Source organism: Pteropus vampyrus, unplaced genomic scaffold (genome assembly GCF_000151845.1).
Source record: "Pteropus vampyrus isolate Shadow unplaced genomic scaffold, Pvam_2.0 Scaffold2, whole genome shotgun sequence".
In the NCBI taxonomy this organism is placed as follows: Eukaryota; Metazoa; Chordata; class Mammalia; order Chiroptera; family Pteropodidae; genus Pteropus; species Pteropus vampyrus.
This window is the reverse complement of record NW_011888783.1, coordinates 23017842-23035496: the sequence shown is the minus strand read 5'-3', so window position 1 is coordinate 23035496 and position 17655 is coordinate 23017842. Positions and strand designations below refer to the sequence as shown.

The following is a 17655-nucleotide window of genomic DNA, read 5'->3' as shown; positions in this document are numbered from 1 at the left end:
TCTAATTCACAATTTAGAGATGAAGAGACTAGAACTCAGAGAGGGCATTAACCTTCTCAAGGTCAAATAGCAAGCTAGTAGTGGCTTTATGATTCCATGGTCAAGTAGCCCTGATTTCAGTTACTCTAAACCCTGAGAGAGGAATAGGTACAATTTGAAGTTTTAGGTTTTTTATTTTTACTTTATTTTGTATGTTTTTTAGAATGAGTGGTTCAAGCACTAAGAGGAAAGGAGTTTTGACTCAGTCTCAACTACAATAACTACTATTGAGTTAGGTCACAATGAAACGGAGATTATGTGGGTTGGATGAGAAGCTCTTTGAAGCACAAAGACAAATGATCTTTGAATCACTCAAATAGCCATGATATGGTGAAAGGATAAACAGGGAGGGGTGCTGTGGCACATGTTAAGAAGGTCTGCTTGAGAATGTTCATAGCAACTTTTTCATAATCACCCCAAACTGGAAATAACCCAAGGTCCCTTAACTGTGTGACAGATAAACTATTGTCCGTCTATACAATGGAATACTCCTCAGCAATCCTTTTTAAGAGCAAACTGCTGATATACCTTAAGACATAGATCAAATTCAAAAGCATTATGCTAAGTGAAAGAAGTTGAACTCGAAAGGCTGCATATTATATGATGTCACTGATTTGGTATTTTGGGAAAAGCAAAACTAGGAAGAGAAATCAGATCAGTGGTTGCCAGGAGGTGGTGATGAGGGAGGATATGACAACAAAGAGTAGGGAAAATTTGGGTGTGATGGAATTGTTCTGTATTTTGACTGTGGATGTAGTTGTATGACTATAACTCACAAGACAATACAATAAAACTCACAAGACAATACAATAAAAAGGGTTAATTTTATTATATTAAGTTATATCTTAATACAAACCGCGGGGAAAAGGTCAGCTTGCTTATTTAAGAAATAATGTAGTAAAAATACATGAGAAAATAAGTATTACTAACAGAAAGTAGGTGATATGTAGCGTAAGATGTTTTAAATAAAAGGAATTTAAGTATAATAATAACATTTATTATTATAGTATTTATTATTTACTACTAACAGTAATGCACATTACTATTAATTAATATTTACTATTATGTTAAATATAGTATAATAGTAATAATATTTTTAAACAGCTAAATAAGAACTGAACTATATATAAAAGTAGATTAACACTTTAGGATAAGAATGCATCATGAATATTGCCAGATATTTTGAAGTCATGCAACTCTTCAACTTGCAAATATTTTACTTATAAATTATTACGAACCATGTTAACTATGAAAAACTATATAAAATAAATATATTTACTTACCTCCTGGGATTCGTTGGAAAACTTTGCTCAAAGTGTCTCCAGTTATTATGTTGTAACTTATCATAGCTAAATACATAATAAAATAATACTGTCACCAACCATTTTCATCTTGAATATTTTAAAAATAATCGGTTATTACTTCCCAAATGTTGCTATAATCCAACTATTTTCAAACATACATTGTGATTACTAATATGTACAACTTTAATAATAACTAGACAACAGATTTATGGGAGAATGCCAATTTGTATTAAAAAAGACTTCACAAATTGATTTTTTCCAGAGTATCTTAAATAACAGTGAGTTTTGGTTGTCTTTTAAAATGTGATTTACTTGTTATTAAAGAAGTTCAGTTTCCAAATACATTTTCAGTAATGCATATATTTCTCAAAGTGATGAATAATAATGGAAAATTATGTAGGTTCCAAAATACGCCCTAGTTTAAAAAGTAAGATTTTTGGGAAATATATTCATAGCCTTTGGTGGAGACTTAAGGAACTAGTGGTTTGAACAATAGCTTCTGTATTACGGATTTAAAAACTGAAGTCATTATACTACAAAGTGACAATAATCAAAACAGCAAGGTACTGGCAGAAAAACAGATACACAGACCAATGGAACAGAATTGAGAGCCCAGAAACAAACTCCCATATATATGGGCAAATAATTTTCAGTGAAGGCACCAAAAACATACATTGGAGAAAGAAAAGCCTCTTCAATAAATGATACTGAAAAAACTGGAAAGCCACATACAAAAGAATGAAACTAGACTGCTATCTGTCACCATACACCAAAATTAACTCAAAATGGATCAAAAGCCTAAATATAAGATCTGAAACAATAAATTGCATAGAAGAAAACACAGGTACTAAATTCATGAACCTTGGTCTTAGAGAGGATTTTATGTATTTGACCTCAAGGGCAAGGGAAGTAAAATAGAAAATAAATGAATGGGTCTACATCAAACGCAAAAGCTTCTGTACAGCAAAAGAAGCCATCAATAAAGCAAAGAGGCAATCAACTGAATGGGAGAAGATGTTTTCAAACAATGCCTCCGAGAAGGGATTATTAACCAAAATACAGAAAGAACTCATACAACTCAACAACAACAAAAAATCCATTTAAAAAATGGGCAGAGGATCTGAATAGACACTTTTTCCAAAAGGACATACAAAAGGCCATATAAAGATGCTCAACTTCACTAGGTATTACGGAAATACAAATCAAAACCACAATGAGCTACCACCTCACACCTGTAAGAATGGCTATCATCAACAAGACAAGTAATAACAAGTGTTGGAGAGGTTGTGGTGGGGAGGGGAAGGAACACTCATACATTGCTGGTGAAAATGTAAATTGGTATAGCCACTATGGAAAACAGTATGGAGATTCCTTGAAAAATTAAGAATTGAATTACCATATGACCAACAATCCTTCTTCTGAGTATCTATCCCCAAAATTTGAAAACATTTATCTGTAAAGATATATGTCCCCCAATGTTCACTGCAGCATTGCTCCATGGCCAAGACACGCAAAAGAACTGAAATGTCCTTCAGTAGATGCATGGATAAAAAAGATGTGGTACATATATACAATGGAATATTACTCAGCCATAAGAAAAAATGAGATACTGCCATTGGCCACAAAATGAATGGCTCTTGAGATAATCAGGCTAAGCGAAAAAAGTCAGACAGGAAAAGTTGAGAACCATATGATTTCGCTCATATGTGGGATATAAAGCTGAAAGCAACAAACAAGACAAACAAAAACTCATAGACACAGACAACAGTTTAGTGGTTACTAAAGGGGAAGTGGGGAGGGGAAAAGTAGATAAGTGTAAAGGGGGTCAAATATATGGTGATGGAAAAAGATTCGACTTTGGGTGGTGAACACTCAATGCAATATACAGATGATGTATTATTGAATTGTACAATTGAAACCTATATAATTTTACTAACCAATGTCACCTCAATAAATTTAATAAAATAATTTAAAAAATAAAAACAGAAGTCAATTTAGCCATTGGCACTTTTATTTAAAAAGTGTTAGGTGACACTTTCACCATTATGGTATAAATTTTAACTAGCATATTGGACTTATATATGGCTTTCACAAATCCTTAGGCTTTCAAAAAATGTATTTTAGCCTTAGAAGAAATCTATTGTTTCTCTCATTCATTTTTAATCCCAGGTCATTCTATTTTTCACCAAACTAGGGAAGCATTAACCTAGTGAAAATCACTTACTTTATTTCAATGAAATAATCAGAAAACCAATCCGAAGGACCAGGAAATAAGGGGAAAATGACTAAAGAAATAAACACTCAATTTGGAAGATATTTAAATTGCTAGTACTCTTTAGTGACTATTTAATGACTATTAAAACTATTTTATTCAGAAATGGCAATATGTTTATGCAAAAAAAGTATATTCATCCTCACATTCACCTTACCTATAAAAGGATACAAAAACTGTAGGACAGAGAGGAGGAGATACCCTGGAAAGCCGAAGGTTTTATTGACCAAAGACTGGTAAGTGTCTGTTCCAGAGAGGGCCCCTCCTTTTATCAATAGAACAAGGGAAAAATCTGTGGCAAGAATAACAAATATCAGATTACATTTAATACAAAGGTTTTTCATGTTTTGACTTCAGAAAAAGGGAAATCAAAAAAAAGAATTAAATTTAATGCTACAGTAAATTAGCATGACAAGGCTTACTTGCTTTTCATAAAATATTACCTTTAATGAAATGGTATTGTTTCCAGTTATATAGTTTTCAATCGAGATGCAAATATACTTAACATATCTGTGCAGTAAACTGGACAGAAGAGAGTAAGCAGACTAGAGTCAAGCGTCAGTTTTCTATTTTACTTCCTTGCCTAACCAATGTAACATCTATTAATAGGATGTGGCTCAACTGTCCAAACAACAGAATGCAGATAATCAAATATTTCATAGGCATTTAGCATGTGAAAACTGAGAATGAAAATGCTGTAAGTATTCAGAAAAAAAAAAATAGATTTAGGAGACTCAGATCATTTGTTTTATAAGAAAGTAACAACGAGTAACTATTTTATAGTTATTATGGTTAAGAGAGCACTCCAACAACTTTTTTTTTGAAATTTACATTTTAGAGATTTAAATTTTAACTTTAGAGTTGAAATTGAAGATACAAATATATAGATATTATATAATTAAAAGTTAATCTCTCTCTCTTTTTTCTCCTTTTAACTCAATAAACCTAGTAAATGACACTTCAGTTGTATTGGGTACACAGCTCTGCACAGGGTATGATTTTTGCTCTTTTTTCTTGCTCATGTTTCTACCATAAGTGATTTCTTTTTGTCCTTTAAGTAATTTTGAAATGCATTAAAATACAAAGACAAAAATACAAATAACTGTAATATGATTTCCACCTTAATTCCCTTCTACGTCATTGGAACGTCTTTCGACCAGTTCATTAATGAGTTCCAAGTTAATAAATCCAATTGACAACCTTTAAACCTTAATTGTATTTGCTCTTTCAGTACTATCTTTTTTTCCCTGTTTACTATTTCCCTCTTTCCAACCATCTTCCCTTGGCCTTTGTGACATCACTTTCTCTTGGATTTCCTTTTACTTTTTTAGCCATTTATAGTCAGTTTTTCACCAGTTTATTTTACTCTGGATTCTTGGGCTTTTCGCTCACTATTCTAGATGCCCTACTGTGATCTTATTCATGCCTATGTTTTCAATTTTCCTACAGATGTTAGTAACCTCCCTCCATTTACTTTTATCTCCAGCTAAAACACAGTAACCCCAGATTTATACAACTAGCCACCTAATAAATATTTTACATTGGAGATCTCATAGATATCTCGATTTAAAAATATCCAAATTCTAATTTATATAATTGTTCTGTAACTTGCTTCTCCATCCATATTTCCCCAACCTGTGAATAGCATTAACAGAAACTTGAGACTCTCCATAGACTTCTTATTATCCATCATCTTCTATATTCCTTTGGTTGCCTAGTCCATTAGCTACTGCATTATAAATTGTTTGACTGTATCCTCTCATTCTCATCTCTAACCTGCTTTATTTTAGGGCTTAGGTCATTATAATTTACTGCTTGGATCACTGTAGTAACTTCCTAATAGTTTTCTCATCCACCAATATCACTCCCCACCAAAACATTTTTGACACATGCTAAGACTTTCTCAACATTCCCCCAGGTGGATCCGACCATAGCATAAATCTGATCATGCCTTCTGCTTAAAATATTCCAGGAGACTCTCTAATGAATGCCTATGAATAAAAATCAACTCCTTTTCATGAGGCAAAAAAATCATTTATTAGCTGTGTGACCTTGGGTGAAAGACTTGGCTTTTGTGAGTCTCACCTATAAAATGAGGCAACACATCAACCTTGATGAGTCTGTGAGGATTATGGCATTTAAATGTCTACCGCAATGCCTAGCGTGATATAGAGGCTAAATGAATGAGAACTTGTGCTATTTTAAATTGTTTTCTAAAGGTAGCATGTAGTGGTGAAAAAAGCACTGTATTTGGAGTCCAATAATGATTATAATAACGATTACAATCATAGCGACACTAGCAAATACTTCCGCAACACTTTCTTTGTGCCAGGACTTTTTCTAAATGCTTTATGTATATTAACTTGTTTAATCTTCACAACAACCTCAGGTAGGTGCTCTTATGAACCCTCATTAAACAGACGTGAAAAATGAGGGGCAGAAAGTTAAGTAAATTGCCGAACTTCACAGAGCTAGTAATGGAGGTGTCAGGACTCAGACCTCAGTAGTGTGGCCCTAGAATCCACACACTTAATCAAAATCTCAACTCTGTCACAAGTAACTGTAGACCTTAGGAAAGTCATTTTAACCCATCATAAGTCACAATTTCCTCCTCCATAAAAGTAGAACGTGAACACTGACTTATTTCATGGAGTCAGAAAGATTAAGTATAGTGGCAACTTTATGTTCAGCATCCAGCCAGTCCGCAGGAAATGGTAATGATTATCCTTACATGAGAGGCTTCATAAATGCCCTTGCAATCCTCTCTATCATCATCCCCCACTACTTAACAAACATCAACCCTATACTTTAGCCAGACTGAATCACTTACACAGTTCCCTTTTGTATTTCCGCCTTTCCATCTTTTTAGAGCACCCTTCCATTTTCTTTGCTCACTCACATTTTTTCATAAACACTCAGTGGAAATATCTCCTCCTCCCTTAAACATACCTGCTCCTTTGAGGCTGGGTTACATGCCAATGTCTCTATTATCATGCATATATTTTTATTATGGTATTTTTCATGAAGTGTTAAAATTATGTGTTTTGTCTGCCTGGCACACTAAACTGTGAGCTTTATACAGGCAGGGATAATGCTCTTCATTGCAGCAATAAATATTTGTTGAATGAATGAATGCTCAATATAGTAGAATTACTAGATATCTACATATATGAGGCAAATTAATGTGATAAATGACCTAATAAATATATTTTAAAATATTCTGAAAGCACAAAAAGCATAGGAATTAATTCTACTTCCTTTGTTTAGAAATAGGAAAAGCTTCACAGGAATTAAGTAGTGCCTTGAAAGATGAACAGGATTTTAGCAGGTAGAGAAGAAAGAGAATGTCAAGCATGGGAAGGCGGCATGAAAATATATTCTATATGTGGGGAATAAAATGGTCCAGAATAGCTAAAACATAAGGTCCACACATGGCAGTGCTGGTGATAGGGCAAAGAAGGGTTAGAGTAGTTGAAGATGAGACTAAAAATGGAGACCATGACCATACCATGAAGGAATTTGAATGCAATAATTATTTTTTCTGTTATTGTAATAGAGTCTTGGAATATATTCTTTGGGGGAGTGACAGACATCAGGCCAAGGTTTATAAAAAGATAATTCTTGCAGCAATGTGGAGAACTGGTCAGAAAATAGACAAATGCTAAAGGCAGTAAAACAGCAACTCATTGGCCAAGGAAGAGAATCAATGAAGACTTGAGTGACAGAGGAAGCAGCCAAGTTCACAAATATTCTAAATTTTTGATGAAGAACTGTATGTTTGGAACGAGAATGCTACTTCATAAAAGTCCAAAGTATAAGGCTTGATATCCACAATTTGCTAAGCATTCAGCAAATAATAAATGTAAATGATTTCATCTGCTCTTAAAATACGGGCTATAAATGTATTCCTTTAAAAATTTTAGGAATCTCAAATATCAATCACTGTAATATTTTGATCTCACTTTAAAATATTATGTGCAAATTTTAGATAATCTATAAATGAGTCTATGATATTCAACAGGTAAATTTTCTTTTAAATCATTATGCTTGGACAATACAAATTATTGTATACAAATTACTCTAATCAACAAGTGAGAAAATCTTAAAGCAATTTAAAATAAAACTATTTGTTATAAATATTTATAATTCTTTTTTGTTCCTTACCATTTCATGAACATGAAAACAGAACTTAGAAAAACTACCTGTTGAACTGGACATATGTCATTAGAGGCCTTAAAAAGACAAAAGAATAATTCTTCAGAAAAATCACTGTGTAATTACATTATCAATTTAAAGAAAAACTCAATAATACATGGTACTTGTAAATTTCACTCTTAAAAGCCTAATTTAAAACAAAATAAATCATAGTCCATACATTTTTTGCTTTCATGTGGTTATCCTTTATTTATCAAAATTATTTAATGATTTTGATCATGCAACTAGATTAAGAGTAACTAATTTCCACTGATTGGTAACTTTGCAATATATGGCTTAGCAAAGGACTGACCACGGTGATTGCTTTATGTTTATATATAGTATCAATTGAGAAAATTATTCACAGTATAATTTATTTATGTATAATATGATTTGGCTTTAGTAAACTGTTCATTTTCCTCAAATATTGAATTCTTAGGTGATATATATATCAATGTTTTTTAATCTACTAATTGATAATGTGAATAAATGTTTACAATACACTTAAATAAGCCATGGTTGCTATGCCTGGGCTGAAATTAATTATTTGCCATTGCTGATTGACTGGGTTGACTGGGTTAACAGGAAATTAGAAAAGACAAAGGTAAATCCTCGAATGGTATTTTTTAGTGTGAAATGCACTCATGAACAGAATGCAATTTTTAAACACCAGCAACTCTGAATAAGCATAAAGTTATGGATCTCACATTACTAAGTTATGGATCCTAAGCTACAAATTAAGAGCTGTGGAAGCTAAGAGCAGCTTAGGTTTGGGGAGTGGGGGTGGTGAGAAGAAAGCAGGGGGAAGGGAGCTCAATGTCTCTGCAGCTCTGGATTTGATATCTACAGCATGCTTTACTCTTTCTTGTTCAGCCTGTTTGGAAAGCTGAGAATTTATGAAAGATGGCATCTTGGTTAGCGTCTCTAGAAGCAGAGCTGAGACAGATTCTTGGGCAAGAGTTTTGAGAGAGTGCTCCAGGAGACAAGGAGTGAAAAGATAGGGCAGGGAAAACAGCTCAGCAAAGAGGAGGTGTCCAGTGGAGACTAGCTGCGGCTTAACCCTGCAGTGGCAGCACTCTAGAGGTCCGGCTGCACCACAAGGGTCCCTCCGGGAGGCAAGGTTTCCATCAGTCAGTCATTGGCTGAAGGCTTTCAGGAAATGGTGGCTGGGGGTCTTAACCTCACAGATCTACAGCACCATTGAAACCCAGGTCAACGCTTTGGAGAAGGCGACAGTTGAGGTGTTTTGCATTACCTGGTAAAAGGGCATATAAGTGACTACACATAGCAGCCACCATAGCAGCAACCACAGCTGGTCATATCGGCTTGTGATTGCTGCCTCTTTAACAGTGATCTTAAGTGATCCTGTGTTTTTCATGAGGTGAGTTAGTGGGATGACAAAGCAGGAATGAGGACAACAGGAAGAAGAGATGATGATGAGTTGTACAGTTTACACTTAGACGGGGGAGTAGCAAAATGTGGGTGTGAATGAGCATGTTACATGCAAAGGGGGAAGCAGAAGAGAAGAAGGAATACAGAGCACCTTACTGCTGCACTTGAAGATAGTGGCAGGTGGGGAGCCTGGGCAGGTGTGGGCAAGGTGAGGAGCACTAAGACTTTCAGTTACGCCTGTACAAACAGCTGAAAAAGGTTGCTCATTTCTATGCACCTGCTCATGGATTTCGTGGGCAATGAAGTCCTGACTTCTACACTTTCAGAGCACAGTCTCTCTTAGCCGTAATCAGTCTTTGAAATGACTCCCCCATCCACTTTCTGCATAAAGTGAAAAGGGCACATGAAAAGGATTTAGCCTTGGCAATGTATAATGTTATTCTAATCTGTTCAGAGGATTAGCAAGTAAAGTAAATCTCTTCAGACATAAATGTCTAAATTCCTTAGGACTCTTTTATGCACTAAAATTAGTAAATCCAATTACAGTTTGTGTGTGTGTGCATGTGTGTGTTTATGTGTGTGAGAGATAGTCCTTGTATAATTTAAGTTGTATAATTTAAGAGAGAGAAATAGTCCTTGTATAAAATAAGCAATTATATAGTATTTTACCTGTAACATATGAAACCCAGAATAAAAGCAATATTCCCAGAGGAAAGCCAGCTTGCTTCATTGAATAAGGCAATCCTGAAAAACATAAAATACCCCACCCATCACATTAAAAAAACACATAGAAATACAGAAGTTTTTCCCAATTCCTGTATAGAATAGGCTAAGTAAATTGGCATATGACATATGACATAGTCGTAAACGGTACATAGGACTACTAAAATTAAATGTTAGTATATTAATACTTATTTCAGAATATGTTAAAAACATGTCAAGAGAGCAAGTTTATGAGGTGACGAAATAAGAAAAAGCAGCAAATTAAAAATAGATGTCAATGTACACAAGTAATGTTCACTTCAGGGTGAGGAGGACATATGACCTGGAATATGTGGAGAGTAATGACTCAAAGCTTTCCTTATGTGTTATCGGGGAAAGCAGAGAGGGATAATAAGTGCACAGAGGGTAATAGGATATAAGGATTCAAAATTGGCAACCATGTAGCAAAAGGAGAGAAAAACAAAAAGGCAAAAGTAATTTTTATAAAGCTAAAAGAGGTATATAAAATATTTTCTTATGATTTTTTGGGGAAAATGGATGATTTTAGATTATGGATGACAAAATTTTTCAAATAAAATATATTTTAAATATTTCCACCCAGAACTTTTATTCTCTGAAAATTTTTCCCTTAAAAAAATCTGCTGAGCATAATGAAGAGGCACTTTTTAGTATTGCTTACATAGATCAGCTTAGATTTCACATCACGAATTAACTCTGGAATTCTGCCAAGTAGAGCTGCCCACACCTCTGTGGTCCTTAAGGTAGAATTTCAAATCAGTCTTTGCCCCCACTTGTTACTACTTTGCTCCAGGTACCTCCAGGTGATGTACCATTAAAAAAAAATTATATATGGAAACAAGTAAAATCAAGAAACACATCAACTTATGAGAGGTAAGAAAAGTAACTCAATCCAGATAAATGTTTAATGATGACTGTTAGTAAAATGTCAAAACTTTATAGAAAAAAGTAATATTCTCAATGAGTATTGTAGGATTCTGTTTTGTTCCTGCTTTTTCTTAAATTGAATGTTTTCAAATAACAAAAACGATAGTAGGCACAGAAACAATAATGAACTTTATTACTATCATGCAATGCACTTAATTTTGTTAGACTCTTTCCCTTGCTTCAAATTCCGAAAATATGAGCTGCTCATTTCTTTCAATTGTGATTATTTGGCTTCTTTGTTAAAAAATAATCATGTGCACTTTCATTTAACCAATTTCTTGTATTGAATATTTAAATTTAATATAAATTCATAAGTTTGTACTTTAAAATCTAACACTATATAAAATGGTAAGGAAATATCGTATGAATTTAATTTTTCACATTAAACTTTTGCACCTCCAATATTTCCAAATATCTGGAGGTTTGACGCCTCTAGGTCATAGAAAGGTAATTCAAGCAATGCCGGACACTTCAGAAAGAGGGAAAAAGTAAATTAGGTAACATTATCAATTGGCCATGCAGCCTATGAAAATATTTTTTCAACACTTCCCATGTGCAGCTCTACCTTAATGTAACACATGTGGAAGATGCTCTCAAATGTGGAAAAAGTGTGTATCACAACCCCATCTTCAGCATAAAGGAGTCATGTGATGAACGTTCTTACATTGGGGAAAAAAAGGCAGGCTTTTATGTAAGAAAATAACCAATTTTATCATTTAAGATTGTTTCCTTTAAAAACAGTGAACACTAAGAACATAATAAATCTTAAATTTGGCTTTTTCACTTAAAATTAAAACAAAACAACACTTACCTATTATACCAGATCCTATAATGGAGTTGACAACATTAAAAACAGCAGCAGACTGACGACAAGTTTTCCTTTTGTTCGTAGGTTCAGAAACGAGGCTTTCTTTGTCATCTAGGTGTCTCTATTTAAATATATAAAATGGCCAATAATATATAAAATTAAACAAGTATTTACCAGCTCAAAAAAAATAGAAGAGTGTCAGATAAACATGCAACGTAGCCGATTAATACAATATTAGTAGTGATAATAATTAACGTCAATAACTATAAGAAAATGATGATGGAGATAACAATAAAGAGCAATAATAATAGCTAGTAGTTCAACAGAACTTTGTAAACAAACTCCATCCAAAAATGTCCTGATTACACATGCACCAAGTTCACGGACTGCTGCATAGGATACCAAAGTACAGGATCTGTAGGGAGCCAATGATGTGATTAAGTGAAATGAAAAGGGTTATATTGAAAAGTGCCTGCCAAGAAAAAAATAAAAGTCAAATCATGGCAGATCTTTTTCTCCCAGAGAACTTCCCAAGTGCTAAACCAAAACCTCAGGTGAAGGTAGCCGACCATAGTTGCAGGGTGAATGGAACTTCAGGGAACTTGACTTCAAAACCTGCCCCAGTCTCCGGTTTTACCTGTGGTGCGATGACGCCCCTGGTCTGTTGCCCCTGGTAGCCCATGGCTGCATCGGAGTCCTCGGCAGGTGGGGAGATTTGCAGGTCTGGGTATTTCACTCTAGACGGACCTGCTTCCTCTGCGACCTCACACGTCGGGGGCCCGCGCACGGCGGGAAAGCTGGAGAGAGTCGGTCTGCAGGCGCCGCGGGCCCCACCCCTGCACCTCCACCCGCAGCGCCGGCTGCAGCCTGGAGCTCACTTGGCTGTAACCTCAGCGGGTACCCCCGCCCCGGGACTCGCCCAGCCAAATGCACCTTTCGCCTCATGCAGAGATGCTACCGGATGTTTCGGATCCGGGCAGCCCGCTCTCTCCGCACTTCACCTTTTTTATCCCCCACCCCACACCACCTCCAACTGTAAAGTACAGTCTGTTCCACCCACGCCCTGATTATGCAGCGTTACAGTGGCCTCATTTTAGCCCATTCCCAAGTTAAGTGCTCTTTGGCTGGAGTCCGATGCCCAGGTAAGAACGCAGTGGCACCGCTGCTCGTATGGAGCATCTTTTTTTATTACCACCTCCTCCTCCCTGCCCATCTTCTACGTCAGATAGATGAAAATGTAGGACTTTTATTTTTAATGGAAACTAACTTTTCTAGAATTTTAGTAAACTTGATTACTGAGCATAATGTGTAAAAAAAAAAAATGTTTCCTGATGACTTTTCTGAAAAGTAGACTTAAAGAGGGGAAAGGAAGATGAATTGATAACAGATTCAATTAGTGAACCTTAAAGGAGGTGGTGTGTTGAGGTGTAAGGGGATGGGATCTGGAAGGCACCTAGAGTATCCGAGCTAGAATCTTAAATGACCATCTATTCACCCTTCTTATATTACAGATAAGGAAACAGGCCCAGAAAATAGTCAATCACAGAGAAACAGAATACATAGAGAACAGTTTCAGGGACAGTAAGAGTGGTAATATAGGTACTTAATAAATACTTAAAGAGTTCTTTTTCATAGACATTTACTTAAAATTATGAATCATTTCAAAAACATGGAAAAACCAAAGAGAATTCTCAAATAAACTCTATATGCAATCCATCAAATTAACAGATGTTAACATTTAATCATATCTTCAAATTGCAAAAATAAACATTTAATGTCACAATAGAAATCCCTTTGCCCATCTCCGTCTCTTTCCCTTCATCCCTAGAGTCATCCCTTCATGAAATTGGTGTGTATCTTTTCTATGCTCTCTATTTTAATTCATTCATTTGTAGTATGTGTATACACACACACCCACACACACACATTAAGTTTGTTCAGCTTTTACTTGCTTTTAAGATACAGTGGAGTATTCCAGCTTCTTATATGCTGGACCAGAACTGAAAGTTCCATGTACATATTTTAATGACCTTTCTTAAAGACCTTTTAAAAAAATAATTTCAAAAGTATTTGTTTAATATAATTTCAAAAGTACTGTATTCTCAATGAGAAAACATGAAGAAGAAAGACTAGGACACGTAGAATCACTGGTAATCCTTCCATGCAGAGGTAAACACAGTTAATGTTTTAGAACCCTCCCGTTTAGTCAGATTATACAGTGTTTGGGGTAGAAGATAAATGCATATTACATGCACATAAGCAGTTTTATTGAGTCTGTCTTAGCCTCAGATAAAGGCCATGGGAGCTAGACTTTCAGGAATGTAAAGAGCCTTAATTTGAACTTTTTATCAGATCATGTAATTATGTAGATAGTATACTAAGCTCATGTAGGATTATTACTTTTCCTCATTATTTGCTTACAGTCCAGGCTTTGTGACTTCTAAAAGCACCTAGCTCTCTTAGAAATAGTCGGAGAAGGCTCTATCTTGGCAGAAGTCTGAATTTACAAAGCCCTTCCCGATGGCTAACCTGACATTAAGGTTCAAATTTGGATGAAAATAGAAATAAAAACTTTTAATCTGCATCCCTGGGGAAGTTGTTTTTCTTTCAGCCTTGGAAAAGAGTCTCACAAGGGGTATCTTTTTGTCGTTGTAAAAATAGATGCTTGATATTCTCCACAATATTAACGTTATTGGCTTAGATGCTGTAACAAGTAGAACTTTAGTATGCAGTGTCTCATATAAGATAGACCTTTCTTTCTACCTTTTAACTTTCCAAAGGTAGGGGTTCTCAGTCTTTAGAGGCCTGGAAGGACTACTCAGATACTTTTGGCTAAATAATCAAAATATAGTCTTTCTTTTTTTAGATTAATCATCTTACAAAATCGTTCTTGGTCTATATATCAAGGAATATCTTATTCTTATGGAATCATATTATTATTGCATAATTAAGGTATTTTTGTTGTTTTCTAACTGTAATTATTAGAATTAAGCCACCATTATGCTATTTCTGGTTAGGATTTAAGGGTAGTGGGGCACTGAGGAGTGAGTTTAAATTACTGTGACTGTAAACCCTGGTTTGTCTAAGATGGTCCTAATTTAGGCTTCTTGTCCCAGTGTAATTATGCATAACATTTTTTTCATTCTCAAGTGTCACAGTTTGGATGATAGGTTACAATGCCATACTACAAAGGCACCTGAAATGATAATACCACCTAATATCTATATAACACTTCAGAGTTTTCTCTAGTGGTGTCCAAGCTGAGAAGGGATGGAAATCTAAAACCATGGACTTTTGGTTAATTCTTGAATTAGTATAGTAGATTAGAAGTTCAGACTCTGGAATTAGAAAGGCCTAGGTTTGATTCAAAGCTCAAGGGATCTTAGCAAGTTGCTTAACTTTTTGAGCCTTAATTTTTTTATTTCTAAAAAGGGAAGAATAACTACCTCTTTTGTAACAGTAGTTGTGAGAATTAAATCAAATAACCTATTTGTATTAGTTTCCTGTGGCTGCTGTAACAAAGTACCATAAACTGGGTGACTTAAAACAACAGAAGTTTATTTTCACAGTTCTGGAGGCTAGAAGTCCAAAATTAAGATATCATCAGGGCCACGTTCCTCCTGAAATCTCTAGAGGAGAACATTTATTTGCCTCTGCCTAGCTTTTGCTGATTTGCCAACAATCTTTGATGTTCTGGCCTTTAGATGCATTACTCCAATATTCCATCTTCACCGGGCATTTTCTCCATCCCTTCATATGCTCTTCCCTCTGTGCATGTCTTTGTGTCCAAGTTCCTCTTTTTATAAGGACACCAATCATGTTGGACTAGAGCCTACTCTAATGATCTTAACGTGACAATACCTGCAAAGTCTTTATTTCTAAATAAAGTTATGTTCTGAGGTATTAGGTGTTGGGGGATTGCAATTCAACCCATAATATTTTATTTTATCTTATTTATTTATTTTAATTAATTTATTCTTAATTGAAAAAAATGATTTAATTTTTTTCTTTTTCTTCTTTTCTTTTTTACTTTTCTCTTTTTTCTTTCTTTTCTTTCTCCGCCGCCACCCCAGCCCCCACCCCCCACCGTCTACTTCCCCATAGCAATATTTTAAAAAGAATTCAGTTAATTATTTGGGGGCATAATAAGCTCTCAGTAAATGTTTGCTGCTGCTATATCCAAACAGAAAAATACTTTGTTGGACCAAAATTGTATAATATAGTGGGAGTTTTAGTTACTGTCTGCTATTTGGCTCTAAATAGCTGTTCTTCCTTCTACCATGATAGAGCCTCTGACTTTTGTCTAGACCATGGTCACCTAAAAAGAGGAATAAAATTCACATCTTCACTTGCAGGTGGTTGTGATTAAGTTCTGACCAAGAGGATGTAGGTGGGATGTATATCCTTAAAGAGAAGGGTAATAGCTTTATCTCTCTTTTCCTCCTTCCTCCGAGCTGGCATGCAGAGATATGATGGCTGAAGCTGGAGCCTCACCCTGGACCAACCACCCACTGGAAACTTCATTTTGAAGATGGCTAAGAAACACGATAGAAGTTGCCTGGGTCCCCAGTGGATATACTAAATCTAGATTGTTCAGGTAATAAACTTCCTTCTTGTTTAAGCTACTGTTATTTGGGATTTTCTGTCATTTACAGGCAAATCTAACCCTTATTAATCCTCATTAACAACTCTTCTGGGTCCCAAGACTGTGATTCTAATAGTCAAAAAGATTTATCCCATCCAGATATTTCTATATAACAGCACTTAAAGAGGTTCTTTAACTGAGTTCCTTGTGGAAATGATAAGAGGACTCATTGTGCTTAACTAAACTCTATATTAATAAATATATGTACTATTAAATGCATATATATAAACTACAAGTCATTAGATTCTGATATTTTTAGTTTCACTTCAATGAACTGGTATGAACTGGTAAGAAACCTTGGTGAATATGGCCAGGGTAGTACTCTCTCTGTCAGTACAATGTCGGTCCCCATCTTTGTGTCCCGTGGTGATCTTATTCTTAGATCTTTTGGTATCTGGTCAGCACTGGATATTCATGTCTTGTTTCAGAGTCTACATCATTTATCACAGAGAATTATTATTAGTCTTTGACCATTAGCTCGAGGACCGACCCAGCAAAACTGCAGTTCTGCCTCTGCCTTGAGTATGCTCTCAGCATCTTCTGCTGTACTGCCTCTATTTTTTTGCATATGTGACAGAGTATGCAATTTTAAGTCTCTATGGAAACAAGTGTTCACTGGGAATTAAAATTCCAATTTGATCTTTCATGTTTGCAGCTTACAATATTTATTTTGTAATGTCAGAACCATTTTCCAAGCTCCAGAAGCTGGAAGTGAGTGGCTATTTCAGATTAACCACTTCACGCTCACTAGAGTGTAAAGAACACGATGCAAGACTATATGTGAACAAGCTGAGATTTGTCCTAAAATAGCCATAGTTTTTATCACTCGTTAATAAATATTTCCAAGCACATGGAAAGTGACAGTGCTGAAGAAATGAAATTGGGTACTATATACCCTTTAGTACTTTTTGGTTAAGGGAATCTATGAAGGTTATGCTAGAATAAGAGCTGATTTGCCTATTTTGATCTTTCTTTTTCCTTTTGTTTTAATAAAGTTCCATTTGCAGAATTTCAGCCGTGCATCAGTTGAATTAAACTGGGAAAGAGGTAATTGCATACCCCTCAGTTGGGCTGACTAGGAAGATCAGAGGCTTGGCAAAATATTACTCTTGACTCTATCAGCTCAAGAACTTGCAGAAATGAAGAGAGTTGGGTGGAATATTGGCGGCAGACGCGCTAGTGACAACTGTGACTATGTATCCTCTCCTAATTGGAACAATGCCTTCTCATGCATGATGTGACAGAAATACTCTTTGTCACAAAAAAAAATGGCAAGTGAGGTTAAAATCAGGAAGTGGGAGTAAAGGGATCAAAAAGAACTTTGTGACTAGAG

General features: G+C 35.2%; 1 protein-coding gene across 2 annotated transcripts in view; it reads right to left on the bottom strand.

The window, feature by feature from the left end:
- Nucleotides 1-12359, bottom strand: part of SLC38A11 (solute carrier family 38 member 11) — a 52793-nt gene extending 40434 nt beyond the window's left edge. The window contains exons 1-5 of one of the 2 annotated variants that reach the window (XM_011358369.1): nt 12315-12359; nt 11681-11798; nt 9871-9945; nt 3773-3907; nt 1323-1388 (exon numbers count right to left, since the gene is read on the bottom strand). In XM_011358369.1, the coding sequence (XP_011356671.1) occupies nt 1323-1388; nt 3773-3907; nt 9871-9945; nt 11681-11798; nt 12315-12359 (439 nt within the window). Of the gene's footprint in view, nt 1-1322; nt 1389-3772; nt 3908-9870; nt 9946-11680; nt 11799-12314 lie in introns of those variants that run through there. The other variant, XM_011358377.1, reaches the window with a different exon arrangement.
- Between the last annotated feature and the right edge of the window lie 5296 nt (nt 12360-17655).